This window comes from Lagopus muta, chromosome 29 (genome assembly GCF_023343835.1).
Source record: "Lagopus muta isolate bLagMut1 chromosome 29, bLagMut1 primary, whole genome shotgun sequence".
NCBI lineage: Eukaryota > Metazoa > Chordata > Aves > Galliformes > Phasianidae > Lagopus > Lagopus muta.
The window spans coordinates 13484-38736 of NC_064461.1; the positions used below are offsets into that span (position 1 = coordinate 13484).

The 25253-nt window shown below is 61.8% G+C and overlaps 7 protein-coding genes and 1 long non-coding RNA gene across 13 annotated transcripts; 7 read left to right on the forward strand and 1 right to left on the reverse strand.

The window, feature by feature from the left end:
* Positions 1–512: 512 nt before the first annotated feature.
* S100A1 (S100 calcium binding protein A1) lies at positions 513–2985 on the reverse strand. Its single transcript, XM_048929076.1, is given in 4 exon segments — positions 513–652; positions 655–756; positions 846–994; positions 2593–2985. Coding segments are annotated over 3 exon segments (285 nt in total). The 5' UTR covers positions 987–994; positions 2593–2985; the 3' UTR covers positions 513–610.
* A 2206-nt stretch (positions 2986–5191) lies between these two features.
* Positions 5192–6133, forward strand: LOC125685740 (uncharacterized). Its single transcript, XR_007373499.1, has 3 exons — positions 5192–5225; positions 5550–5810; positions 5900–6133. It is a non-coding gene; the product is annotated as an uncharacterized LOC125685740 (long non-coding RNA).
* A 1526-nt stretch (positions 6134–7659) lies between these two features.
* On the forward strand, positions 7660–10267 carry LOC125685761 (protein S100-A14-like). The gene is made up of 4 exons (XM_048929130.1): positions 7660–8044; positions 8300–8385; positions 9599–9745; positions 9842–10267. The coding sequence occupies exons 2-4, from the start codon at positions 8353–8355 to the stop codon at positions 9959–9961; spliced, it is 300 nt and encodes a 99-aa protein (XP_048785087.1). The 5' UTR covers positions 7660–8044; positions 8300–8352; the 3' UTR covers positions 9962–10267.
* A 2416-nt stretch (positions 10268–12683) lies between these two features.
* Positions 12684–15500, forward strand: S100A16 (S100 calcium binding protein A16). 5 transcript variants are annotated; one of them, XM_048929121.1, is made up of 4 exons: positions 12684–12821; positions 12917–13076; positions 14536–14702; positions 14884–15500. In XM_048929121.1, the coding sequence occupies exons 3-4, from the start codon at positions 14550–14552 to the stop codon at positions 15046–15048; spliced, it is 318 nt and encodes a 105-aa protein (XP_048785078.1). In that variant the 5' UTR covers positions 12684–12821; positions 12917–13076; positions 14536–14549; the 3' UTR covers positions 15049–15500. The 5 variants fall into 5 exon arrangements, with proteins under 5 accessions (XP_048785078.1, XP_048785077.1, XP_048785079.1 ...); XM_048929120.1 differs by lacking the exon at positions 12917–13076 and having other exon boundaries at positions 12685–12821; XM_048929122.1 differs by lacking the exons at positions 12684–12821; positions 12917–13076 and adding an exon at positions 13972–14101.
* A 1550-nt stretch (positions 15501–17050) lies between these two features.
* On the forward strand, positions 17051–18602 carry LOC125685787 (protein S100-A4-like). Of its 2 annotated transcripts, none has more exons than XM_048929193.1 (2): positions 17051–17402; positions 17827–18602. In XM_048929193.1, the coding sequence occupies exons 1-2, from the start codon at positions 17259–17261 to the stop codon at positions 17983–17985; spliced, it is 303 nt and encodes a 100-aa protein (XP_048785150.1). In that variant the 5' UTR covers positions 17051–17258; the 3' UTR covers positions 17986–18602. The 2 variants fall into 2 exon arrangements, with proteins under 2 accessions (XP_048785150.1, XP_048785151.1); XM_048929194.1 differs by having other exon boundaries at positions 17830–18602.
* A 1098-nt stretch (positions 18603–19700) lies between these two features.
* Positions 19701–20487, forward strand: LOC125685785 (protein S100-A4-like). The gene is made up of 3 exons (XM_048929190.1): positions 19701–19760; positions 19999–20173; positions 20252–20487. Exons 2-3 carry the CDS (start codon positions 20033–20035, stop codon positions 20414–20416), a joined length of 306 nt encoding a protein of 101 aa, XP_048785147.1. The 5' UTR covers positions 19701–19760; positions 19999–20032; the 3' UTR covers positions 20417–20487.
* Positions 20488–21175: 688 nt separating this feature from the next.
* On the forward strand, positions 21176–22453 carry LOC125685796 (protein S100-A6). The gene is made up of 3 exons (XM_048929212.1): positions 21176–21273; positions 21791–21942; positions 22255–22453. Exons 2-3 carry the CDS (start codon positions 21805–21807, stop codon positions 22393–22395), a joined length of 279 nt encoding a protein of 92 aa, XP_048785169.1. The 5' UTR covers positions 21176–21273; positions 21791–21804; the 3' UTR covers positions 22396–22453.
* A 1512-nt stretch (positions 22454–23965) lies between these two features.
* LOC125685830 (protein S100-A9-like) lies at positions 23966–24925 on the forward strand. The gene is made up of 3 exons (XM_048929265.1): positions 23966–24097; positions 24175–24331; positions 24576–24925. The coding sequence occupies exons 2-3, from the start codon at positions 24179–24181 to the stop codon at positions 24807–24809; spliced, it is 387 nt and encodes a 128-aa protein (XP_048785222.1). The 5' UTR covers positions 23966–24097; positions 24175–24178; the 3' UTR covers positions 24810–24925.
* The last annotated feature ends 328 nt before the right edge of the window (positions 24926–25253 follow it).

The window sequence follows — 25253 nt, forward strand, 5'->3', positions numbered from 1 at the left end:
CTTTGGCCAGGGTGGGCGGGGCTACAGTCGCGGCCTAGCTGCGCACGTGCGTGGCGCCGTGCGGGGCGCTGAACCCCGCGGCGGGGCCGGGGCAGCGCGGTGCGGTTGGGCCGAGACGTTCATGGAAGGCCTGACGGTGCCTCCATCTGCTTCCGTGGCCCGGTTGAGCCTGTGGGCGTTGCGAGGCGCTGAGGCAGGCCGCGGCCTGGCAGACGATGGCGCTGGCGGCCCTGCGCTGTTCGGTGCGAGATCAGAACCGGTTCCTCCCGCCCCGCCCGGCGCCGTGCCGCGCAGTGTCTCCATGGGAGCGACGCCCCTTAGCCCCCCCCGCAGCTCACCCCCCATGCGGGGCCGGGGTCACCTTCCCAGTAGTGCTCAGCCCCAATATGGGCCCGTGGATGAGCCAAGAGCAGACATCCCCCCTTTTCCCTGGGGATGAGGGAGCTGACACAACGCTGCTGGTGGGATCGATGCCTTTATTGCTTAGCCAGGTCCCTGCGGGGACCCCCGGGTGCACGAGGAGCAAAGGGTGGACATGTGGGGTGGGGTGGGGGGGGCTCTGCTTTTGGGGGGGGTGCCATGGTTGGGTGCTGTGGAGCTGGAGCCTGGCTCAGGCGTTCTCCCAGAAGAAAGTGTTGCAGGCCACGGTGAGAGGGCGGCCACCAGAACCACGTACTCCTGGAAGTCCACCTCCCCGTCGCCGCTCTCATCCAGATCCTGCATGATCTTCTCCACAGCCCCCGTGTCCTTCTGGGTCTGGGGGGGGGACAGGACAACAGGGGTGAGCCCTGGGGGCTGGCAGCCCCGCTGGGGACGCCCCGTGTGTCCCCCAGCACAGCTCCTACCTCCAGGAAGCAGCCCAGCTCGCTCTGCAGCAGCTCCTTCAGCTCCTTCTTGCTCAGCTTGTACTTATCCCCCTCTTTGCCCGAGTAGTGGTGGAAGACGTTGATGAGCGTCTCCATGGCCCCTTCCAGCTGTGATGCCATGGCTCCGGCTGCGGGAGGCACCCGCTGTGTTACAGGGGCCAGCCTTGGATCGCAGTTCTCCCCCCAGCCCCATCCTGCAAGCACCTGCACCCCCTGCCCACCCTGCACCCCCCAACCAGAAGCCATGCAGAACGCCATCAGCGAGGGCTGTGGGGTGCCCCGCTCCCTCCTCCCCCCCTTTTTTAATGGGGCGCTGCTGCTGCGAACCCCCTTGATGGTATCAAACCACGGTGGGTACCCGCGGTCCCTCCGTCACCCGGCGCTCACCTGAGCTCCCCGCCGTGCCAAGTGCTGGGCTGGGCTGCCCAGGGATGTTAAATAAGCTCCAGGCCCCCCTCCCTCCGGGAGGATCCAATACCAGGGCTGGACAGCCGGGCTGGCACCGTTGGGACGCCCCGCACTGCCCTTCGCTGGGCTTGGGAGGTGGGGACACCCCTCTGGCCCCGCTGCTCACCCTGCACTTGGAGGAGCACTTCCAGCCCTTGCAGTGCTTATGGGGCGCTTTGGGGTGCTCTGCTTCTCCCCCGTAACCTCACACATCCCTTTTTGCCACCTCTGCGGTCCCCTTGGGATGAGCAGCAGTGGGATGCTGGGGACGGGGTGGGCCGGCTCTGGGTCAAACCGTGACCCCAAGTGTGACCCATTGTGCATCCCCCATCTGTCAGCGCTGTGGTGCGGGATGGATCCGGCCCCATCCCTCCTTGGTGGCTGATGCGTGCGGGTATCCGGTGTCCTCGATGCCGGCGGGGGGAACTGGCGGGGGCTATCGGGTGAGCCAGCGCGGTCCCCCCCGCTCCCTGCTCACAGAAAGGCCCTTGTCCCATTAAAAAAGCCCCACAATCCCTGCCCGAAGGTTGCCTCAGCAACGGTACGGCTAAAGAAACCAGATTCCTGGCCTTGCTGATAATCCTGGCTCTCGTTACCACCCAGCATCCGCGCCACCCGGCCGTGCCCGCTGCTCCTCCCCATCCCTGGATGTCCTCCCCCCTTCCCAGAGTGGTGCTGAGCCCCCAAACCGGGGCAGCAGGGGCCCGTCCCCGATGCAGGGGGCTTCTGGCTGCTGGGCTGTGGTGTTTTTCACAAGAGCTGGGTGGTGCCGGACTCTTTATCCCAGATTCCAACCCTATTTGGGGCTAATTATATCCTGCTCCCTCCGTTTCCACTTTCCGCACTTCCTGTCCCTGTGGTTGAGAAATGCTGCGGCGTGGGGACCCCCAAAAGCCAACATCCCCTAACTGTGCCACCCTGATCCCGTGGGGGTCCTGAGCCTGTCCTGGGGATGGAGAGATGGGGGGGGGGGGAAGGGGTTGGATTTGGGGTGAATTGCAGGATTCTGGGGCTCTGCTGCTGGCCTGCAGCTGGAATAGCTCGGGTGGCTACAGAGGAGGTCTGGATGGAGGTGAGGAACCCAGATGGAGCTGTTTTGGATGGTCTGGATGGAGAGGGGTGATCCTGGGGGAAAACAAGGGCACTGCATTGCTCCATGACACGCTGCCTTTTTCCATTAGGACCCAGCAGCCAGCGCAGGGCAGGAGCAAAGCCCAGGGGCATTGGGGGGAGGTCTGTGTGCAGCCCAGAGTGGGGAGCAGACCCCGGTGTCACTCACGTGTCTCTATGGGGGGAGGTTGGCGGCGGTGGCACCTTCGTCCCCGTCTCAGCAGTGGGCAGAATGCGGCCCGCCCCTTCCGGGACTGCCTGACCCTGGCACTGCATGGCCTGCACAGCTGCTGCAGGATTGCCCTGGGTGTAAAAATAACCCCGATCCCTTGCAGCCTTTGGCACGGGTGGGTGATGGGAGCCAGGCGGTGGCCGTACAGCTCCCATCACTGCGCTGAGCTCAGCTGGCTCTGCCTTGCTTTTATCAAACCCCAAACCTTCCTGAGAGCAGGAAATGCTCGGGTGTTCCCTGAATGGTGAGCTGGGTTGGAGCCACGAACCCAAATCGCATCGGAGGGGGGGTCTGTCCAAGCAATGGGACCGGGTGCCACCCGGCCTGTCCGCACTGGCAGCTCACCGGAAACAGCTCTACCAAACTGGGAGCAGCGAGGGACGTGCCAGGAGGTTTACACACAGCCTGGAACAGGTTTCAGCCTCTGCGACTCCCCGTGCTCCACTTTGACCCAGCTAAACCAGTTGCTCCAGTTGCTGCTGGTGCCGGGGCTGGGCTTGATCTTGTCTCTCCGATCCATCGCCGGAGCTTGGAAGAGGCTTTTCCATCTCTGGAGTCTGGGAGAGGAGAAGCTGCTGGGTGTGCGCTGTGCCGTGGTTGGGGACATGGCGGGTGGCAACGTGGTCTGGTGGCCTTATCCCATCTCCTCAATGGATGGGGGTGGGCGATGAGTTTGGGACGCTGTCACAGCCCGCAGTCACCCTCCCTGGTGGAGCAGGATGGGCTGGGACAGCACCAGGATGTGGTGGTGGGCACCGACCCCACATCTGACCCCAAGCTTTCACCCCAGGACCTGCAGTCCCTGCGATGCTCACTCGTCCTGATAGCGTTGGGGACCCCTGAAGCCACCACTCCCTACACGTCCCCTCCTGGGGCCATGCAGCGTCCGCTCCCTCCTCACCCCATCCTGGCACCCCAAATTCCAGGGGTGACGAGTCACGGCCCCGCCTGGCTTTGGGCGCTGACTCACCCCCAATTTGTCCCCGTCCCTTCCGAGCCTGACTCACCCGCGCGGTTTCCCCATCTCGGTCCCCTGACGTGGGGCTCAGCGGAAGGGTTGTCCCCGTCCCCCTGTCACCCCGGGATGGGGACGGACCGGATGGAGTGCAGGAAGGCAATTCCTGCCCCGTGAGCTGGTGTGACGGGTGTTGAGGGTGGGGATGGGCTGCCTGCTGCTTGGAGTCACCCTGTCCCCATGGATGGGTGGAAAGAGTGCGTCAGGGTTGGGGACACTGCCCTGTGCTCTGCTCCAGCTCCCCAAAACGGGTGGCTGTGGGGTCCCCAAAGGGACGTCCCTGCATCCATGCACTGCAGTGGTGGGGGGGGTGCTTGCCCTGTCCTTGCTCATTGTCACATTCGGTTGTCAGCTGGCCTTGGGGACACCCCAAAAACCTCTGCTCTGGTAGGGACCAAGGTGGACAGCAGTTAAGATGCTGCTGTGCTGCTGCTGGGGAGGGTCCCTGTGTCCCCTCCATCCCGTGCCACCAGTGCTGCGCCATGGGGAAGGCTCAGGGCGCCGTGGGAATGGCTGTGCCGCAGCGGAGCCGTGCTGGGGGCTGCCGTACACCGCGATTACAGAGGAGCGCTCGGGCAGTTCCAACCTCCTAATTAATTTGGATTAATTAATTTTCACAAAGCCCACTATTAATAGGGGTGGTGATGTCAGCGGCAGTGAGTCACAACTCTCACTTGGAGAAGGGTGATCCCAGCCCAGGCTTCGCAGCTGGACAAACTGTTATGGATGAAAGGGACAAAGGGGACAGCGTTGCCATCCCATGTGTGTCCCCATTTCTATAGCAAAACAGAGCCTGGGAAGCACTGGGGAAGGGGGGGAAGGGGGGGGGGGGGGTACACACCTTGCACCCTACAACCATCTGGGTGGCTCAGTGCAGCGAGTGTGCCCTGGGACCCCGTGGTTCATCCCATAACCCATCCCATGTCCCCACTGCAGGGTGCTGGCTGTGCACGGAGCGCTGCTGCTGCGCGAGGAGGGGACGGGAAGCTGCTGCCGGGCGGCGTCTGCAACGGGAAACCCAACGGGAAGCCCTGCACGGGGGGGGGGGGGGGGGGGTGAGGGACCGCGCACTGCAATCTACCACTATAAGACCCCGCTGGGGGGCTGCAGTTGAGTGGGGTAAGTGGGATCACCGCCCCATCCTCACCTTCTGGCAATGGCCGTGAGGCCCCGCAGTGCCACCGTCCCCTTCCGGGTGTCAGCTGCCCTCCCCCATGGCACATGATGGCTGTGGGGGGGGGGGGGGGGGTTTCATTCCTGCGGTGTAGAAAAGGCAGCCCCCACTTCTGCAGGGCTGAGGCCACTCAAATTCGCTGCACCTTATGCTGGAATGGTGGGGGTCCTCGCGTCCCATTGGGCATCACCCCCTCCCCCCAGGACGCTCCTCTCCCCGCAGCCCCCCATGGCTGCAGCTGAGCTGACCCCCAGTGGAGACGGCCATCGAGGACCATCGTCACCGTCTTCGTCTCCCACACGAGGAAGGAGGGTCGAATGGGGACAATGACAGCCACCGCGTTCCAGAGCTGCTACGCTGCAGCTGCCCAACGTGATGAAGGTGAAGATGGGCTGCGGAGGGCTGGCGGTGGGGGGTCCTGGTCTCCGTGGGGACACTTTGAGCTGTGGGGCTGCTCCCTGCGTCTGGGGATCTGTGAGAATGGAAAAGCAAAACTGAAGCATCCCAGAAGGGTTGAGGTGCTGCAGGTGAAGGGGGCCCGCGTGCTTCTGTGCTGGGGGGGGGGGGACTGACAGCGTCCATCTGTCCATCCGCCCCTCTTGTTTCCTCGGTCTGGGCTGTGGTGCTGCCCCTCGTGTCATCCCCCTATGGGGACAGAGGTGTCCCCTGGTAGTGGTGGCCATCTGTCCCCATGCCCTCCTTTAGGATGTCCCCTCCCTGGAGGAGCAGATGCGGATGCTGGATGTGAGCACGGACCAGGAGCTGACGTTTGAAGAGTTCTGGAGGCTGATGGGCGAGTTGGTCGGGCCCTGTGGAGGGAGAGGGAGGAGAGGAAGAAGTGATGGGGATGGGGGGACGCTCATGAAGCAAAATAAAGAAGTTTTCATGGGCCTGGACATCTCTGCTATTCTTTGTGGAGCCTCCTGACGCAAGCAGCCCTGCCACAGAATCACAGAACCAACTAAGGTTGGAAAAGACTTCCAAGATCATCCGATCCAACTGCCATGCCCAGCAGCCGTGTCCCTCAGTGCCACATCCATACATTTCTTGACCAGATCCTGCCGTCTCCAAACTGCCTTTGTGCTGATTTGGATTGCAGGGTCCCACCTGCACCCCACGTACACAACAGCGGGGGTCCCACAGAGCAGCAGGGTGCACCCACGGCACTGCAGGCCTCAGCAGTGATGCTGTGGGCATGCAGCCACCTCCAAGCCACCTAGGTGGGGTTACCTGGGGATGCGACCCAGTGCATGGTGCATGGTACCTGGTGCATGGTGCATGGTACCCAATGCTCAGTGCATGGTACCTGGTGCCCAAAGCATGCTACCTGGTGCATGGTGCATGGTATCTGATGCATGGTGCATGGTACCTAGTGCCCAAAGCATGGTACCTGTTGCATGGTGCATGATATCTGGTGCCCAAAACGTGGTACCTAGTGCCCATAGCATGGTACCTGGTGCATGGTGCATGGTATCTGATGCATGGTGCATGGTACCTGGTGTCCAAAGCATGGTACCTAGTGCCCAAAACATGGTACCTGGTGCAGGGTGCATGATATCTGGTGCCCATAGCATGGTACCGGTGCAGGGTGCATGGTATCTGATGCATGGTGCATGGCACCTGGTGCCCAAAACGTGGTACCTGGTGCAGGGTGCATGGTATCTGGTGCCCAAAACATGGTACCTAGTGCCCAAAGCATGGTACCTGGTGCATGGTGCACGGTATCTGGTGCCCAAAGCATGGTATCTGATGCATGGTGCATGGTACCTGGTGTCCAAAGCATGGTACCTAGTGCCCAAAAACATGGTACCCGGTGCCCATAACGTGGTACCCAGTGCATGGTATCCAAAGCATGGTACTAGTGCCCAAAGCATGGTACCTGGTGCATGGTGCATGATATCTGGTGCCCAAAACGTGGTACCTGGTGCATGGTGCATGGCACCTGGTGCCCAAAACGTGGTACCTGGTGCAGGGTGCATGGTATCTGGTGCAAAAACATGGTACCTAGTGCCCAAAGCATGGTACCCAGTGCACGGTGCATGGTATCTGATGCATGGTGCATGGTACCTGGTGCCCAAAGCGTGGTACTGGTGTCCATAGCATGGTATCTGGTGCCCAAAACATGGTACCCGGTGCCCATAGCATGGTACCCAGTGCATGGTGCCTGGTATCTGGTGCATGGTACCTGGTGCATGGTGCATGGTACCTAGTGCCCAAAACATGGTACCTAGTGCCCAAAGCATGGTACCCAGTGCACGGTGCATGGTATCTGATGCATGGTGCATGGTACCTGGTGCCCAAAGCATGGTATCTGATGCCATGGTGCATGCTATCTGGTGCCCAAAGCGTGGTACCTGGTGTCCATAGCATGGTTATCTGGTGCCCAAAACATGGTACCCGGTGCCCATAGCATGGTACCCAGTGCATGGTGCATGGTATCTGGTGCATGGTACCTGGTGCATGGTGCATGGTACCTAGTGCCCAAAATGTGGTACCTGGTGCCCAAAGCATGGTACCTGGTGCATGGTGCACGATATCTGATGCCCAAAACGTGGTACCTGGTGCCAAAGCACGGTACCCACTGCATGGTGCATGACATCTGGTGCCCAAAGCATGGTACCTGGTACATGGTGCATGATATCTGATGCCCAAAACGTGGTACCTAGTGCCCATAGCATGGTACCCAGTGCACGGTGCATGGTATCTGATGCATGGTGCATGGTACCTACTGCCCAAAACATGGTACCTGGTGCATGGTGCATGATATCTGGTGCCCAAAACATGGTACCTGTTCCATGGTGCATGATACCTACTGCCCAAAACATGGTATCTGATGCATGGTGCATGGTACCTGGTGTCCAAAGCATGGTACCTAGTGCCCAAAACATGGTACCTGGTGCATGGTGCATGATATCTGGTGCCCAAAACGTGGTACCTGGTGCCCAAAGCACGGTACCCACTGCATGGTGCCTGGTACCCGGTGCCCGTTCCCACGCGGTGCTGCACGGCCGTGCCGGATGGGGAGCGCTCGGTGTGGCCGCGCAGGAGGCGTTTCCCAGCCCCACGCTGGCTGGAGGCCAAGGCTCCCAAATGAGCCTCCTTGCACCACACCGTGCGCTGGGAGCTCCCACTCACACCTCCCCGGTATAAAACGCCGCAACAGCGCAGCGCGCGCACAGCCGGGACAGCCCTCGCAGCAGGTAAGTGACCCGACCCAAGCTGAGGGGGGAAAGAGGGGGGGGTTCCCCATGCCCAGGGGTCCACCACCTTCCTCCCCCAGCCCCCTCCCACGCTCGGCTCTGCCACGACTTGCAGGGACGCTCCCACCCCCGGGACGTGTCCCGGCAGCTCGGCGCATCCCAGGGCGTCTTCCTCGCCCCGACTCCGAAGGAGGGGAACGCTCCCCCAAAGCCAACGCTGATCGCGACTCTCTTCCCCCCCCCCCCCCCCGGCAGCACCTCAAGACCCCCCAGAGCAAAGGGACTGCAGACCCCACAGGAGGAGCAGCATGGGCCAGTGCAACTGCCGCAAGAAGCGCAAGGTCTGTGGGCGACGCCGGCATTGGGAGGGCTGGGAGCTGTGGGGTGTAGTTGGGGGGACAATCTTGTCCCCACCCCTTGGAGCTTGGGGTGCTCTGAGCTGTGCAACCCCCCCCCCCCCCCCAGGATGAGTTTGGATTTGGGGTCTCTGCGGCCGGGATGAGTTTGGATTTGGAGATATTCCTCAGATTGGGGCAGACGGTGCTGGGAAAGTTTGGGGGTTTGGAGCTCCGTGCAGCCTCTCCGAGGATGGCAGAGTTCCCCCCCGTGCCCTTCGGACATGAGCATGTGCCCACCTGCACCCCTGGGGGGGGGGCACTGGGTGCTCTGCACCTGCAGAGGCCTCGGTGGGGGGTGGGGGCCCACAAGATGACTGGTTTCTCCCTAATGGCCCCATCGCATGATGTGGTTTCGGGGTGTTTCGAAGGGAAACCGCAGCGCCCCGTGAATCACCCTCGTTTCCCTTCCAATGCAGCTCCTGCTAATTAGCAGCGGGGTCGCGGAGCTGCTCCCTCCTCCCCCCCCCCCACTGGGATTAGGGTCTGCAGCCCCGTAGGGTGGGGATGGGTGGCCCCGTGATGGGCACTGACTCACAGCTCCACTGCCACTTGTGCAAAGAGAGGAAGAACCCGTCCTGCCCCACGCGGGGGTGTGAGCCCGGGGATGGGGCGGGGAGCGGTGGGGGGGACGGGGCCACCGGGGGTCGCGTTGGGGTCCTGTGGGAGGGTGAAGGGTCACGGGAGCGGCGTGTGGGTATTGGATCGTACAGAGAATGGTGGATGGGGTTCTGTATTTATATGGGGGGCCCCACGTCTGTAGGTGGGTCCTGTGTTTGGATGGAGGGGTCATGCAGTGGGATGGAGGGGTCCTGCATCTGTGCAGGGGGTCCTGCAGTGGTGTGGAGGGGCGTCGCATCTGTATGAGGGTCTCAGGTCTCTATAGAGAGGTCAATACTGGTACGTGGGGGCCCACATCTGTGTGTGGGGGGGGCTCACTTCTGCATGGGGGCTCACATCTGTATGGGGGCTCACATCTGTGCGGAGGGCCGTTGTACCCATAAGGAAGGCCCACTGCATCGGTGTAGGGCGGTGGCAGGGAGCATTAACACATCTTCCACATCCCTCTTGGGGTGGCCCCTCCCTCCTGGGTTGTCCCCTCTCTCCTGGGGTCCCCTCACTCCCTCTCAACCCCCCCTTCCCCATCCCCATCCTGCAGGACAGCCAGGAGCTCACCGATGTGGAGCGCGCCATCGAGACCGTCATCAACCAGTTCCACTGCTACGCTGTGAAAGGGCAGAAGGAGTACCTGACCCCCAACGAGATGCGGGAGCTGGTGGTGCAGAAGCTGCCCCATTTGGGGAAGGTGGGGGCACAGCTCAGAGATAGGGGGGGGGGGGGACAGGGGACTGGGGATCCCACCTCTTGTCATCGCTCTGATGGTTTTTCTGCCTCTCCGCAGTGCGTTGGACCCCTGGATGAGAAGATCGAGTGCATGGGAGACCCTGATGAGGCCAAACTGGAGTTCGGGGAGTACTGGGACATGATGGGGGATGCAGCCAAGGGCTGTCGGAGGAAGTAGGGCCCAGGGGGGGTGGGAAGGCGCCGCTTCGGCCCCACGCCACGAGGAGCTCCTCAGCCCCGCAGCGCCGCAGCGAGAGGGACTTTGCTCCTTTCCCCCAAACCCCTCTGATGTGGGGCTCCGGATCAGCACCGATGACACCGTCAGTGGTTTGGGGGTGTTTTCTGCCCCCCCTCTCCTCCGTCCTGGTGACCGCAGTCCCTGCACGGGTGTGGGGTCCCCGTGCCCCCTCTGATGGCTGCGCTCGGGGTGGACCGGTGGCGGGATGTCAGCTGCTTGCGGCACGTGCAACCGTTTTTGTATAAATTAATAAAGGAAAAAAATGGAAGAAAACAACAGCTGGAATGGGAAGGCCTTGCTCTGTCATGGGAAAAAGGGGAGAGGGAGGGACGGGGCTGCGCTGCTGGGCTGCGCACCCCACTGCAGAGCAGGAGGGTGCGAGGTGCAACGGGGGCTGTGCACGTGCATGGGGCGCTGCCCGTGTGTGTGCAATGCTGCTGGTGTGCATGCAATGCTGCTGGTGTGCATGCAATGCTGCTGGTGTGCACGGCTCTGCAGGCGTGCAAAGGGCTGCATGGGGTGAGCGTGCATGGGATGCTGCGCGGCGCTGCGGTGCCCACGTCTGTGGTTCCCACAATGGGGGACCCCACAGCAGCACCTGAGCTGTTTGTGTGCGGCTCACGTGCTGGACTGGGGGGAACCCTGGTGTTTCTGGGGCTGGGAAGGTGTGGGGTCAATGGAGAGGAGCTGGGATTTCTGTGTGAAATGCCATCTATCTGGGACGGGGCGGTGGTTCCCACTGAGCTCTGTGTCCTGGAGGAAGCCATGGACGGGGATGGGATGGGGATGGGATGGGGATGGGTTGAGATGGGATGAGAATGGGATAAGGAATGGGGATGGGTTGGGATGGGGTTGAGAAGGGGATGAGGATGGGATGGGGTTTGGATGGGATGGAGTTGGGGTAGGGAATAGGATGGAGTTGAGACGGGGTTGGGAAGGGGATGAGGGTCGGTATGGAGATGGGATGGGGACCCAATGAGTGCCATCTCCGCCCCTGCATTGGTGTGCACCCCGTGCTCTGGGAAGGATAAAAATAAGGATGAAAAACCCCCAAAACCTGGAGAAAGGTGATAAAAGTGGAGCCAGGCCGGGGCTCCTCCCGACACCGCCACCGCGACTCGGCCGCGGCCGCCCTCTGTCTCCTCTCACCTTGGGGTGGATTTCACAACACGAATGACTATTTATTGTTCCTGCCTTGGAAATAAATACATGGAAATTAAGCCGAGAGGTGTGGTGTGCATTTAATTAGAGACAGGAAATGTGTCAAATGGTTGGGGTGATGGGAGGGGGAAAAGGGATAAGGGGCTGTGGGGTGCTCTGTGGTGGGAGGGGGACCCCGGAGTTGGGTTTGGTGACCCCAGTGCTGTCATGCGCTGTTGGTGACCCCGTGGTTTGAACCAGCTTGATAAGGATCTTTGGGGCAGGAAGAGCTCAGTCCCACGGCTGGGTAACTTGTGAGCCCAAGGAACACGGCAGGGGCACACTGAGGTGGGGGTCCAGGGGAAGAGGAGCTCACAGGGACGATAGAGGTGTCTGGGAACCGCCGTGTGACGGGGCCCCGATGCTGCACGGCGGCTCCACGCACACACCCTGGATGCCTTGTAAAAATACGGGCTGCGTTGTGACATCGGCCCGGCACGGGGTAATGAGGGCTGTGATTCAGAGTGAGCTGTCTGCCCGCGGGGCCGGGGAGGGCTCCCACCCGACGGGATTGCAGCACTGGCACCGCGCTCCTCCTCAACCCGAGATCAGGCAGAGGGGAGCAGGGTTGACACACAACACTTTTCCGGGGCCTGGTGTCCCAAAAGCAGAGGTACCCCAAGGAGCAAAGGAAGAAACGTGGGCGTCTGCTGCCCGGCGCCGTGACCTCCTCTTTGCATCCCAAAATATGCAGCTCCGGTGTCTCCGTATCTGATCTGCGCATTGGATCGCCGCGCCATCGCTGCGCCGACGCGGGGTGCAATTTGCTGGCCTGGTTAATTATGGCTGTGAGCTCTTGGCGCAGCCCTGCAGCGCATCGTCGGTCCTCCCCGTGTGTCTGAGGAGGGCTGCGCATCCTTCACCGTGAGCACTTTGGGTTCAGAGAATCCCAACCCAACCAGATCGTTTCCAAAGTCCCTCGGGCTGCATGGAGATGGAATGACCCCAATGGATGGGTTCTGTGTTTGTGTCCCACTGCCATGCTCAATGCGCGACGCCGTGTGCTCACCCATCCGCTGGTGATAGACAACGGCGATGTGCAGTGGGTTATGTGACAAAAAGGGGGAAAATGGGGGCAGAGGAAAAAAAAGGAGAGAGGGATGGGGGACGAAAGTCAGAATCTCTGCCCCTCGGTGCCGGTGCAGGCTCTGGGTTGGTGACACCCGGCCAAGGGAGGCAAACCCAAACATCGAGTCATGGTCCCTTCTATCCGTAGCACAAAGAGGGTATTGCGTACCCGCACATGGGGTGGGAGTAGGGGGGATTCAGCATTTGTGCACATGTGGAAGGGGAAAGGCAGCACGGATCCTTCCTCCATCGGGTCGGGCCGTACCCCCATCGCTGCCACGTTGGCCCTTTGCGTCAGCGTCTCGCAGCAGAGGGGAACTCCGCACGGGGACAGCAGTGCCGTCCATCCCCCCCCCCCCATGCATCCTGCAGCCTCTTGGCGAGCGCTTTTGGTTCCCTAATTCCAGCTGCAAGCTCCGCGCGTGGTTTCCGTTCCTTCTTTGCTGCTAAGCAGTGCCCCGATGGTGGAGACCCTGAAACCATTTGAGAGATTTTCTGCAGGACCGTCGGGCGAGCAGCTCTCCCCACGTCGGTACGGGGAAAGGGTGGGATGGGGACCCAGGGGTGGCTCCGTGGGGTGGGCTCAGCGGCCCCACTGCGGTGTGTTGCAATCGGGGCTGCTTCCAGGTGAGCTGGGAACGCCCTGGGACGTCAGGGAGGGGCGGGAGCCTCCTTAAAGCCCTCGGGCCCACGGGATGGGCGCGAGGTGAGGACGAGCGGGCGGCACTGCTCCCACGGCTCCGCGGCCGACAGGAGGACAGACGGACACAGCGGGACGGGCGGACGGGTGAGGCGCTGCGCCCAGCGATGGGTGCTGCGGGGGGAACGCTCATTGGAACGTGTGGCTGCAAGCGGGGTGGAAATCCCCCCCCAACCCCTCCCTGAGCCCTTTGGCAGCTCCATGCATGCGGGGTTGGGCGGCGGATGGGGAGCTCAGCACAGGGGGTCTGTGGGGCTGTGGGAGGAGGAGAGGAGAGAGGAGAGAAGGGAATCATCATGGCGGCAGGAACAGGCAGGAGATCAGCCCTGTCCCACCCACCCATGTCCCAGCGCAGGGACGACATCCCCACGTCCTGGTGTGGGATGATGTCCCCCCAGTCCCACCATGGAATGAGGTCCCTGTGCCCCACCATAGGATGATGTTCTGTGGCTCTGGGGGGTGCATGGTGGGACCGGTGCTGTGAATCTGTGTTGGAGCAGAGCAGTGGGGCCCAGCGGGGTCTTTGGTTGGAACTGCTGCAGTGGTGGTGTTTAACAGCCTGGGATGAGCAGAGGACAGAAGTGGAGGTCTATGGGGCTGCAGTGGGGACTGCAGATCACAGCAAAACTTGCTACCAGCACCAGGCCCTTCAATGGCCCCGCAAAGGGGTGGGGACAGCTCACGAGCGCACTGAGACACGATGGGGAGAACCTCGTGCCCCGTGCTACCACCCCGAATTGCTTCCAAACCCTGCATGCAGCTGAAACGGGGGAAGATGGGTGCAAACGTGGGGTGAAATTGGAGCGCGGTGGCACCGGGATGGCACCGATCCACAATGGGGTGGCTCCAACCGTGACCCACACCGCTCAGCGGTGGCACCCATCAGCACTGCAAGAAGCAGCATAGCTCTATGCTTTGCTCAGCCTCATCCCTGCTCAGGAAGGAGCCGGGACCGGACGGCGTCGTTTCCGTCCCCGCCTGTGTGCATCCTGCTGGGATGCGGCCACCGGACCCCGTGACGGCAGCAATCCATTGAGCACATCCATAGGAAGGGGCTCCATAGGAAGGGAATCCCGGTGTGGGGTGGCCGCGGGGCACAGCGGACGGACAGGGTAGGACTTTAGGGTTGGGGAACCCGTGGCTCGTGTGGCCCAGACCTATTTTGGGTGACGCCTCAACCGAGAGCCCCGCCGGGGTGTTCCTGAGCCGTGAAGCAAGAGGAGGGCCGGCCGGTAATTCCTGCCACTCCCTGCCCCATTCCAACCTAATGAGCCCTGGGAACCGGGCGCCGCGGTCCGGGCACCGCGGTGCCATAATTATTGCCGTCCCACGCGCCGGGGGCGGCCGCCCTGGAGGGCAGGTGGGGTGAGCAGTGCCATTTGGGGTGATAGAGAGCACCAGGTGCTCAACTTTGGGGTAGAAAACGCCTCGTTGGGGTCAAAAATGCTTTTTTGGGGTCACGCGCCGACCTCTGTGCTTCCCTCATGGGTTTCCCTAAGCGGAAGCCCCGCAAGTGCCCCAGCCCTGACCCCCCTCCATCCTACAGGTGAACGTGGGGCGATGGCAGAGGGCACGGAGCTGGAGTGGGCCGTCCAGGTGCTGGTGAACAACTTTGACAAATATTCGAGCCGCTGCTGCTGCCGGAAGCCGCGGCGCATCAGCAAGAAGGATTTCCGCAAGATGCTGAGCCGTGAACTCAACCACATGCTGACGGTGAGGCTGGGGGGGACGCGGGGATGGCTTCGGGGTCCCCATACATCATCCCCTCACCCCCACGGGTTCAGGGTCCCCACACATCTTCCCCTCACCCCCACGGGTTCAGGGTCCCCATACATCTTCCCCCCACGTTTCCCATGGGTTCCCACGGGTGCCAAAATCTCGCTCTGCCCCGCAGGACACCGGGAACAGGCGCGCGGCCGACAAGCTGATCTGCGACCTGGATGAGAACAAGGACGGGCGCATCAGCTTCGAGGAGTACTGGACCTTGATAGGTGGCATCGCCAGCCCCATCGCTCACATCATCCGCCAGCAGGAGCAGAGCATCAAGCTCACCAAGTAGCTGGGCTGGGCCTGACCCCCCACCCCCCCCCAGACCCCGAGCTCAGCCCCCGCTGCTCCACAGCCCCTCTGCTTTGTGCCCCTCGTGCCCAGGGCACACAGAACCCCAAACATCAGAGTAAAGAGGCACGAGGTCACCACGGAGGGCTCCTCCTGCACCATCCCTGTCCTCATCCCCCCCCCCCCCAGAGCTGGGCTGGAAGCACAGGGAAAGGCTTCCCCCTCACCTAGGACAAAAATGCTGTCCATTCTCAGCCCACCCCAACCAGCACCCCCTGTGCCCTCGGAGCACCCTCTCCTCCTCAAAGCGTTGGAGTTTCCACGGCGTATCCCCCCAACCTCCCTCCTGTCCCCCCCCCCCAGGGCTGGTGAAGGTCTGCCCTGCCCACCCCTGGGGCTGGGAGCTCCCGGCTGTGGCCGCGGGTTATTTATTGCAGCAATAAAGTTTGGAGGAGCAGCGGGGTCACGGCGAGGATGGTGAATGCGGTGGGGATGGGGGCACCGAGTGGGAAGGGGAGAGGGGAGGGAGGGTCCTCCCTGTCCCCTAACGACTCTCAGCGTGTCACCACGAGGTGTCACCACTGCCCGTGTCTGTGGGGCTCAGTCGCGGTGCGTCCCGGTATGGAGTCCCCATACGGTTCCCAAAGTGACCCCATCCCGCAGCCCCAACTCTGCGTACCCCAATGGGACCCCCGAGCTCCAGCGGGCACAGAGGTGTCCCCTGAGCTCCCACGGGGACATCCCGTGCCCCCTTCCCCCCACATCCACCAGCACAAGGGGGTGGCAGCAGTTCGGGTTGGGGGAGCTTCCACCCATCCCGAATTCTGCCCGCTCCGCACCACCGCCGCGCAGCCTCCCGTTTTGCCCCGGGGATCCCGGTGGGGTTTTGAGGGGAGGGAGGGAGGTGAGGGGGGGAATCCGTGGGAGCCGCCTGCGCTGAGTCAGTGCGCAGGAATCCCGTCGGGGCGCGGTGGGGCCGTGACTCACAACGCTGCTCCTGGCCGGGCGCAGCGCAGCCGCTGTGCGGGATCGGGAACCGCAACCTCCGGGTGCGGGGAATCCCACGCATCCTTCCTGCTGCAGAGGGGCCCCCTCCCCCCCCCGGGTCCGGTGAGGTGACAGTGCCTCCCGTCCCCGTGTCCATGCGGAGGTCAGCTGTGCGCATCCTTTGGGAAGGAGGGGTCTGCAAAGTTGTGCACCCCCCGCCCATCCCCGTGGAGATCCACAGCCTACGGCCCCTGTGAGCCGCAGCTCAGTACTGCTGCCAGTCGGGGAGGGGGGGGGAACAGACCCTGCCTCTCCTTGGGACATCAGGGGAGGGCGGTATCCATCCTCCTGTGTCCGTCCATGGCACATTTGGGGTCTGTGGGACTTCCCCCCAAGCCCTGGGGATAAACACTGCCGTCATAAACACAGCTCCAAATGCGTGCTCCCCATGTAGCCCCCCCCCCCCCCCCAGCCACCCAACCCTGCAGGAGGGGGGGGGAAAACACCAGCAGAGCTCAGCCACCCCCATCCCTGCACCCAGAACCAGGAAAGGCCCTGAGCGTGGGCCACCGCCACTGTTACCCTCACCAGAACTCGGGCAGGAGGGTGACAAGCGTTGGCAGCCCATGAGGTGTGCACAGGGATACAGTTTCCCCACTCCCAGCACAGCTTTGGGGCTCGGAGCGGGCTCAGACCCCTGCAAAGTGCTCCCCACGTGCCTAAAGCTCCACCTGTGCTGCTCACCTCACTCCATCTCAGCTTACACTGCAATGACTGCTGCCATTGCCACCCATCCCTTGGCACTGGGGATACCAGAACCACCGCCAGCAGCCAGAATATGGTGGCTGAGCACGGGACGGGGGCTGCTGCCTGATTTCTGCCCCATCCCCACGCTCACCCCCGGCCCCCTCCCCCTTCTCCAATTAATGGCATCACGCAGCTCAGTGAGCAAAAATGGGGCGCGGGCGAAACCCAGGGCTGGGAACAGCCGGAGGCGAGGGGCTGCACCCCCCAACTGCCCTATAAACACCAGCACACAGTGACAGTGGCACCGACACCCCGGCTCCTGCTGTCCCTGCTCAGCATCGACCCCGGTGAGTCCCTTTTTGCCCTCGATTTACTCCACAGCTGCAATTTGGGGAGCAGATTCCGCACCCTTTTGAGGCGCACATCCATCTGGGTGGGTTCCCCCCATGGTCACCCTGCTGTGTCCCCACACAGGTGATGATGGCGTGTTCCTTGGAGCAGGCGTTGGCTGTGATGGTCTCTACCTTCCACAAATACTCAGGGAAGGAAGGGGACAAGTTCAAGCTGAGCAAAGCGGAGCTGAAGGAGCTGCTCACCAGGGAGCTGCCCGCTTTCGGCACCGTAAGCGCACATAGGGACATGGCACAGCCACAGCCTGGTGTGGGCAAAGCAGCCCTGGGGCCGTGCATGGAGCAGGGGGTGGGGGGCTGCATGCTGCCCCATAGCCCATCCAAAGGAGGGACCCCATGCCTGGGGCTGGAGCAGACAGACCTGTGGGTGTTGGGATGGCAGCGGCAGAGCGATGCTCCCATTTCAGCCTCTTTTTTTCCCTCCTTCTTCTGCCTATGGTTTGATTGAGGGGGGGTGGAACGGGTAAAACTTATGAATGAAGAACGCATGCAGCCTGCAGAGCTCCTAAATGCCACCTCCCTTGGAAGGGAAAGAAAAAACCCCTCCTCTCAGTGTAAGAATGGAGGGAATTGGGGGCTTCCATCCATGTCTGCATGGAGACACCTCCCAGCCCCCAAACCTGCTGCCCCCATAGAAGCAGATGGATGAAGGGGAGTTACGGCGCCTGATGAACGACCTGGACCACGACAAGGATAGCGAGGTGGACTTCAAGGAGTACGCCTGCTTCCTGGCCTGCGTGGCCATGGGCTACAACGAGTTCTTCCGCGACGCCCAACGGCCCCGCAAGAAGTGAATCCCACACAGCACTGCGCAATAAAGTCCTCCCAGAGCCTCACGTGTGACTCACGCCTCCGTCTGTCTGTCTGTCTCTCTCTCTTTGGGATTTTCCACTCTGCAGCTCCCCAGAGGCGCTTTTGGAAAAGGTTCAGAGCTGCCCCTGGGCGTAAAGCTGAGATCTCCGCTCCCTCCCACCCCTAAAATGTCACTGCTGTCCTAAGGAGGGGTTTGGGGCGCAATGAGCTCTGAACACAGAGCCCCCCCAGCTCAGCACAGGGGTGGGAACCAGGCAGGAACGAGCAATGTTCGTGGAAGGAACTCAACCAGACCCACACACTGTGCTCTCATGGGGGGTAGGAAACGTTGCTGGGTGCCCAGAGGGACCCTCAGCCCCTGGAGCTGAGGATGAACCCATACTAGGGGATAGGAGATGACCCCAACCCCATTTTGCTGCAGGCAGCTCCCCGTGTGCACAGCGCAGTCATTCCAGGTGGGTGAGCTGGGCTGCCCAGCACAGGGAGTCAGGGTTGGTTCATAGGGAGAGCTGTAGCTGCTCCCAAATGGCCCCAGACCCACAGAGCAAACCTTGGGTCTGACATGGGGCAGAGCATCCCCAGCACAGCCCTCCGTAAGACCCTGAACACCATCACATCCCCCAATCCTCATCGAGACCCCACGTCCCTTCATGTCCCCCAAATCCTCATAGAGACCCCACATCCCTTCATGCCCCCAAATCCTCATAGAGACCCCACATCCCTTCATGTCCCCCAGTCCTCATCAAGACCCCACGTCCCATCACGTCTCCCAGTCCTCATTGAGACCCCATGTCCCTTCATGCCCCCAAATCCTCATAGTGACCCCACATCCCATCACGTCCCCCAATCCTCATTGAGACCCCACATCCCATCATGCCTCCAAGCCCCCTGGAGACCCCACATCCCTTCGTGCCCCCAAGCTCTGACAGAGACCCCACATCTCATCGCATCCCCAAACCCTTCTAGAGACTCCCCATAACCCCTCCCCACACCACTCCAAACCCTCCCCCATCCTCACCAGCAGCTCCAAGCTCTGCCCTGCTCCATCCCATAAGCTTTATAAGGAGCCCCAGGTGCTTCTGACCCCTCCCAGTAATTAACACCAGGTTGCACCTGCTCCCTAACGAGCTCCAAGCCCGAGGGTCGCTTTTGCCCAAAGACATTTGGCTTTGTTCATTCGCACCCAGCACACTCGGAGTGGTGTTGGTGGGGTTTGGTGTCCCTGGTCCCCATCCCACAGCAGCTCTGTGGTCCTCACGCTCCCGGCCACGTGCGGGGCCACGCGGGCACCAAAATAGAGCCACGTTACACAACGGGGCGTTGGGAAACAGAAATGGCTGGCAGGTGGTTTGAGTTAAAAACAGAAAAAAAGAAAGGAAATCTCCAACCCCCAACTTGGACCGACGCCGCTGGGGCTCGTGCCTCCTCTGACGCTCCGACAGGCACTGCCAAATGCTTCGTCCCCCCATCAGTCTGTGCCTTCCATCCAACCCCCCCCTGCCCCCCCAGGGGCACTTTCTCCCCTTTTGGACCCAACCCACCCCCTGGGCTGAGCTGGGAGGAGGCTCTGGGGGGGAAGCAGGGGCTGCCCATGGGGGTTCCTCTCCGTCTCCATCAGCCAATGCGTGGCCAAAGCAGCGTTGGTTCCTCCTCATCTGTCTGGGGGGGCTTGAGGGGGGTGGTGAGGCTATAAAGCAGCACATCCCAGTGCCTTGCCCTCACCCATCCTGCCCGGATCGCTGTGCTCCAGCTCTTGGTGAGTCACTTTGCCCACGGTTCTCTGGCCACCCCCCAGATGCTGTTAACCCCCCCTCCTACAAGCACCGGAGGCTGCGTTCCCCTCTGCCAGCTGCTGCCCCCCTCCCTCCCCCCTGCTTCCTTCATCATTGCTTTTTATGGGGTCGCTCACCCGGTGCCACCTGGCCCCGCTGCTTGGGGGAATGGGAGGACGTGGTGATGCACGGGTGTGACAACGCACCGGGTTCTGCCTTCAGCTGCCATCAGTGCCCCCAGACCCCCGGTGTCTCCATGTCGTGCCCCCTGGAGCAGGCGCTGGCCGTGATGGTCTCCACCTTCCACAAATACTCGGGGAAGGAGGGGGACAAGTTCAAGCTGAGCAAAGCGGAGCTGAAGGAGCTGCTCACCAGGGAGCTGCCCAGCTTCATCAGCGTGAGTGCGGTGGGAGGGGACACAGGGCTGGGGGTCCTTTGGAGACCCTCGGTGCCACCTTTCCATCCCCATGCTCAGAAACGCACGGATGAAGCTGGATTCCAGAAGCTGATGAACAACCTGGACAGCAACAGGGACAGCGAGGTGGACTTTCATGAGTACGCCACGTTCCTGGCCTGCGTGGCTGTGATGTGCAACGACTTCTTCCAGGAGTACCCCGATAAAACGCCGCGCAAGAAGTGAGCAGGGGGGGTCAGCCGGGCTGCGTCACCCCTTGCTGCAATCTGAATGCTCTTCCAATAAAGATTGCTCCAAAGCCAGTCTGATGTGTGAGCTGCAAGCGGGGTTCTTGTATGGGGTCAGTGTGCTATCGTGCATGGGAAGTCTCCATTTCCCCTCCACGTGTGCTTGGCAGGTGCTGGAAGGTGACTCAGAACAAAAAGGGGGGATTTGGGGTCTGGGTTTTGAGGCTGGACTTTGGGGTCTGGACTTTTGGGGTTGGACTTTGGAGTTGGACTTCTGGGTCTGGACTTTTGGATCCGGGCTTTTTGGGTCTGGACTTGGGGTTGTGTGGGTGCCCATTCCCATGCACAGGAGTCACCCGCAGGCTTGAGTCAGCCCCGTCCCCTTGAGTCAGCCCCACTGGCAGCGCCCTGCCCCGCTTCTCCTGGCTGGGAGATCTCAGGGATCAACGGCTCCGATGGCACCACGATAACGGGGACGGCGAGCAACTTCCAGCCCTGGTGATGAAGCAATCACTGACCCCACAGCCGGGACCGTAGCCCCACTTTGGCGATGCCAATGGGAGCCGGTGGGATGCGCTCAGTGTATGGGGCTGGGGGCTGTCCCTCTCCCACTGCTCCATGGGGCACCCAGGACCCACCCCCTATCCCATTGAACCCCTGGGAGCGGCGTTTCGGTTGTGTTCACGCCCGGGGTGGGGTTATGGCGTGCAGAGGAGTGGCTTCACCTCATCCCTGCACCCATCCAACCCTGCCCCCCCCGGGGATGGGAGGACTCAGCCACGGCTATAAATGCACAGAGGAGCTGCGTACCACAGCCCTCCCTTCCCCGCTCCCGGATCCTGCCCTGCTCCAGCGGTAAGTTTCCCTTTCCTCCTTCCCATTCCCTTTTCACCAAACCCTTGCGGAAGTCCCGGGGCTCTGTGCTGCTCTCCAGATGTGCAGAGTGTCCAGATGTGGGGGACCCCCGAAGGAAGCCAACGTCTTCCCCATGTCCTTTCCCATCTCGGGGCTGGCCAGGAGATGAGGACCGGAGACCTCAAGAAGGCTTCTTACCATCCGCCCCACTCGTGCCCCCTCCGCCCCCCATCCCAGCCCCCAGCAGCTCCCACAGCCCCGTGGCTGCGTGCGGAGGCAGCGGGCACCGTGCCCTATGAGTCAGCACAGCCACGGCCCTGATCTGTGCAACGCCCTGGGATGGGGGGGGACACAGAGCAGCCCCCCACTTTTGGAGCTGTGCTGAGCTGGGACCTGAGGAGCTGTGCCCCCAGCACCGGGCTAATGGGGTGGGGGTTGGGGGCTGTGGAGGGGGCTGAGGGTTTGGGAGAGTTGGATTAGGGGTTCAGTGGATGCTGAGCTCTGCCCTGGTTCACAGCCCAGCACACAGCCATGGCAGCCCCTCTGGACCAAGCCATCGGGCTCCTGGTGGCCACTTTCCACAAGTATTCGGGCAAGGAGGGTGACAAGAACAGCCTGAGCAAGGGCGAGCTGAAGGAGCTGATCCAGAAGGAGCTGACCATCGGGCCGGTGAGTGCCCTGCAGCGATGCCAACACTGCTGCACCCACCCGGAAAACGGGCATGGGATGGGCAGGGTGGGAGGTGACACGAGGTGTGATGTCACCTGGGGGGGGTGGCACAGCCCTGCCCCCCACACCTGCCCTTATGGGACATTGTATGAACACCCGTGCTTTGCTGGCGGGGATGTGGGTTGGGGATGCTCGTGGCTGGGTCCCTCGGTGCCCCCCAGCTGTGGTCCCCCTTTCTGGGTAAGCATGGGGTCACATCCCCCCCCCTTGGCACCCTGATTTTTAACGGCTCTGTGCTCTCTGGGGCTGCAGAAACTGAAGGATGCGGAGATCGCGGGGCTGATGGAGGACCTGGACCGCAACAAAGACCAGGAGGTGAACTTCCAGGAATACGTCACTTTCCTGGGTGCCTTGGCCATGATCTACAACGAGGCCCTGTTGCAGTACAAGTAGGGCTGAGCCCCCCCCTCCCAACGGCCTCTAAGGGGTCCAATAAAACCTTTTGTAAAGATTTGCAGCTGTGTTTTGTGGTCGTTGTTGAACTTCAGAGCAATTAAAGCCTGGCAGATCAGTGGAGCAGCTGAACGCGGCTGCGCTGTGTTCACATCGCAGGGGTGGGGGCACACTCTGTTCCCCCCCTATGAGCCCTCAGACCTTTTGGGACCGGACTTGGGATTTTTTTTGCATCAGAACTGGCACGATGCATGAAGAGCATCCCTCCCTGTTGGCCCTGCTCGTGCCCTGCGCCCAGCCCGCTGCTATATCCCCACCTCCATTCCATCCCCATGGCGCTGGGACAGCAGCACTCAGCAAAGCAGCAGCGCAGTGGGCAGCAGAGGCTCACTGTGTGTGCGTGTGTGCATGCATGTGTCCCTTCTCATCTGCCCCCCTTCTCATCTGCCCCATGGGACGTGTGTGTCTTCTCCCACCCCCACGTGGCACAGCCGTGTCCCTTCACACCTTTCCAATGGTGCATCCGTGTCACATCCCCATGCTGGCGCGTGCGTGCCCCTGCATCCTGCCCAGACAGACACACAATTATCACCACCTATTGCAAGACCTGCTGCTCTATCCCCACGCCGGCAGGGACCCCCCCTCGGGGAGGTGCACTCATCCTGCTCCTCGTACAGACCGCTCTTTGTTTCACCATTTTGCAACGCCTGCTCCTCCTGGAACCAGTTCCTCGTGCTCCTGGAGGGGGAGGTGTGATGAGGAGCGGTTTCACCACCTCTGTCCTTCCCATCTCCAAAAATCCCTAATGGGCATCGCAGGTTTTCTGCACTCCCAGGAGCACGGATGGGGCAAAGGGCTTCGGCACTGCAGGGGGGGGCTGCCCCAGGGGGTTCTCCCCTCCAACACACAAAGCGTTCTGCTCCCAGCCCCACAGCTGGGATCCTGTGGGGTCTTCACGAGCGGTGACACTGCCGTGACCCCGTTAGGAGTGGCTGGCAGCGATTGCCAACGCCAATGCCAACAGTTGCTGTCATCAGGCAGCAATCACCGCTGCTGGGAAGTGCCGTCTGGGTGGCTTCCAGCACTCAGCAGGTCCCAATCTGCAGCCGTTTGCCAGCTGCTGGGCCGGCTGCTTGGTGACTGACATGGGATGCTGACTGCTGACTGGTGGGATGCATCCCCCAGCAGCCCTGGGCAGGGGGCAACCATCCCCATCCAGAGCCAAGCATAAGGGCAGGCACCACATTCCCCTTGAACCACACCTGCAGTGGCAAAAACCACCATCACCCCATGGAGACCCTCACCCACAGCACCCCACATGCTCCAGAAAAATCCCACTTTCTTCATCTCCACCGGGAACCCCGAATGGGGAATCCCCTGTAGCAACACAGACCTGCTCTGCTGGCTCTCTGCAAAAGTCTCTTTCGGCGTTTCCTTGTTTTGCCCTAACGAGTTTGGTGCGTCCCTCCCTTGTTAACGCCGGCAGCGGTCGGTTCCTGGAGCTGGGCATGATCTGCCTCCTGGGCGTGCTGCGGTGGCCTTGCACAATTCCTGGGGTTATCGTCCCAAAGTTATTTGAGGGTGTCGCAGATCGTAGCTCAGGGAGAGTATAAAAGAGCCCTCGCTGCACCGCACAGCCACCGCCGCTGCCGCTGCTCTCCTGCTCACATCGCTGTCGGAGGAACCCCACGACCATCATTTGGTGAGTGCTCACCCCCAAGAGGAGCTCCTGGAGGGCTCTGCTTCTTCTGTAACGCTTGGCTGCTTTTGCTTTCCCAGTGAGATGAAAACCGACCTGGAGCTCGCCTTGGAATGCGCCATCAACATCTACCACCGCTACGCCATCCGGAACCCAATGGATGATTACCTGAGCCGGAATGAATTTGCCATGCTGCTGAAGGAGAACGCCAAGCCCTTCCTCACCGACACCGTGCCGGTGCGCTGCACTGCTCAGTGTCCGTCTGTCTGTGGGAGCTCCATGGGTGGTGCTCTCCTGGGGCACGGGAGGGTTGAGACTCTCTGATGGGGATGGGGGGGTTGATGGGGTTCTCCTGAACTGGGCCGTGGACCATCCCCAGAGTGGGGTCGGTGATGGAGGTGATGGGAAGTGGGGAGCGCCGGGATGGAGCTGTGGGGGTTGAGGGGGACCCCATGCCCTGACTCATTTTGTCCTCCCGCAGCCCAACACGACTGCTGATGAGTACATCAAGCAGCTCTTTGCCAAATCTGACAGCAACCACGATGGCCGCTTGAAGTTCACCGAGTTCCTCACCACGCTCAGCCTCGTGGCCATCGATGCCCACAACCGGTCCCACAAGAAGCCTGGGGACCACGGCCATGACCATGGACATGGCCACGATCACGGACATGGCCACAGCCACGGCCACGGCCATGGCCACGGTCCCCACCACTAAGGCCGTTCCTGCGGAGCTGTGCTCCTCCAGCAGCAGCATCTCCCCCGTCTGCCCATGAGCACACGACCAAGGCTTCTCTCTCTGCTTCTGCCTATGACACTGAAATAAATTGTCTTTCTCTGTGCACCAAACACACCTGTGCTGTGTCCTGTGGTCTGGGGGGGTGTGGGGGGGGGACATGCACCAGCCCAGCCTGCAGCCATGGAGGTCACGCTCAGACAGCATGTGGCAGCAATGGGACGTGGGGACACGGGAAGAGGGGGTGGGACAGGGCATCCCCATCCATCCTGCTGTTCCCTAGGGGGTAGGGGGAGAAGAGCTCATGCTGGGCTGCTTCATGTGGCTGTGTCCTGCAGTGCCCACATCCCAGCAGGTCCCCACCAGCTCCCTGAGCCCCTTGCACAGCAGTGTTTGCCCCCCACACCTCAGCACTGGGTGTCCTGG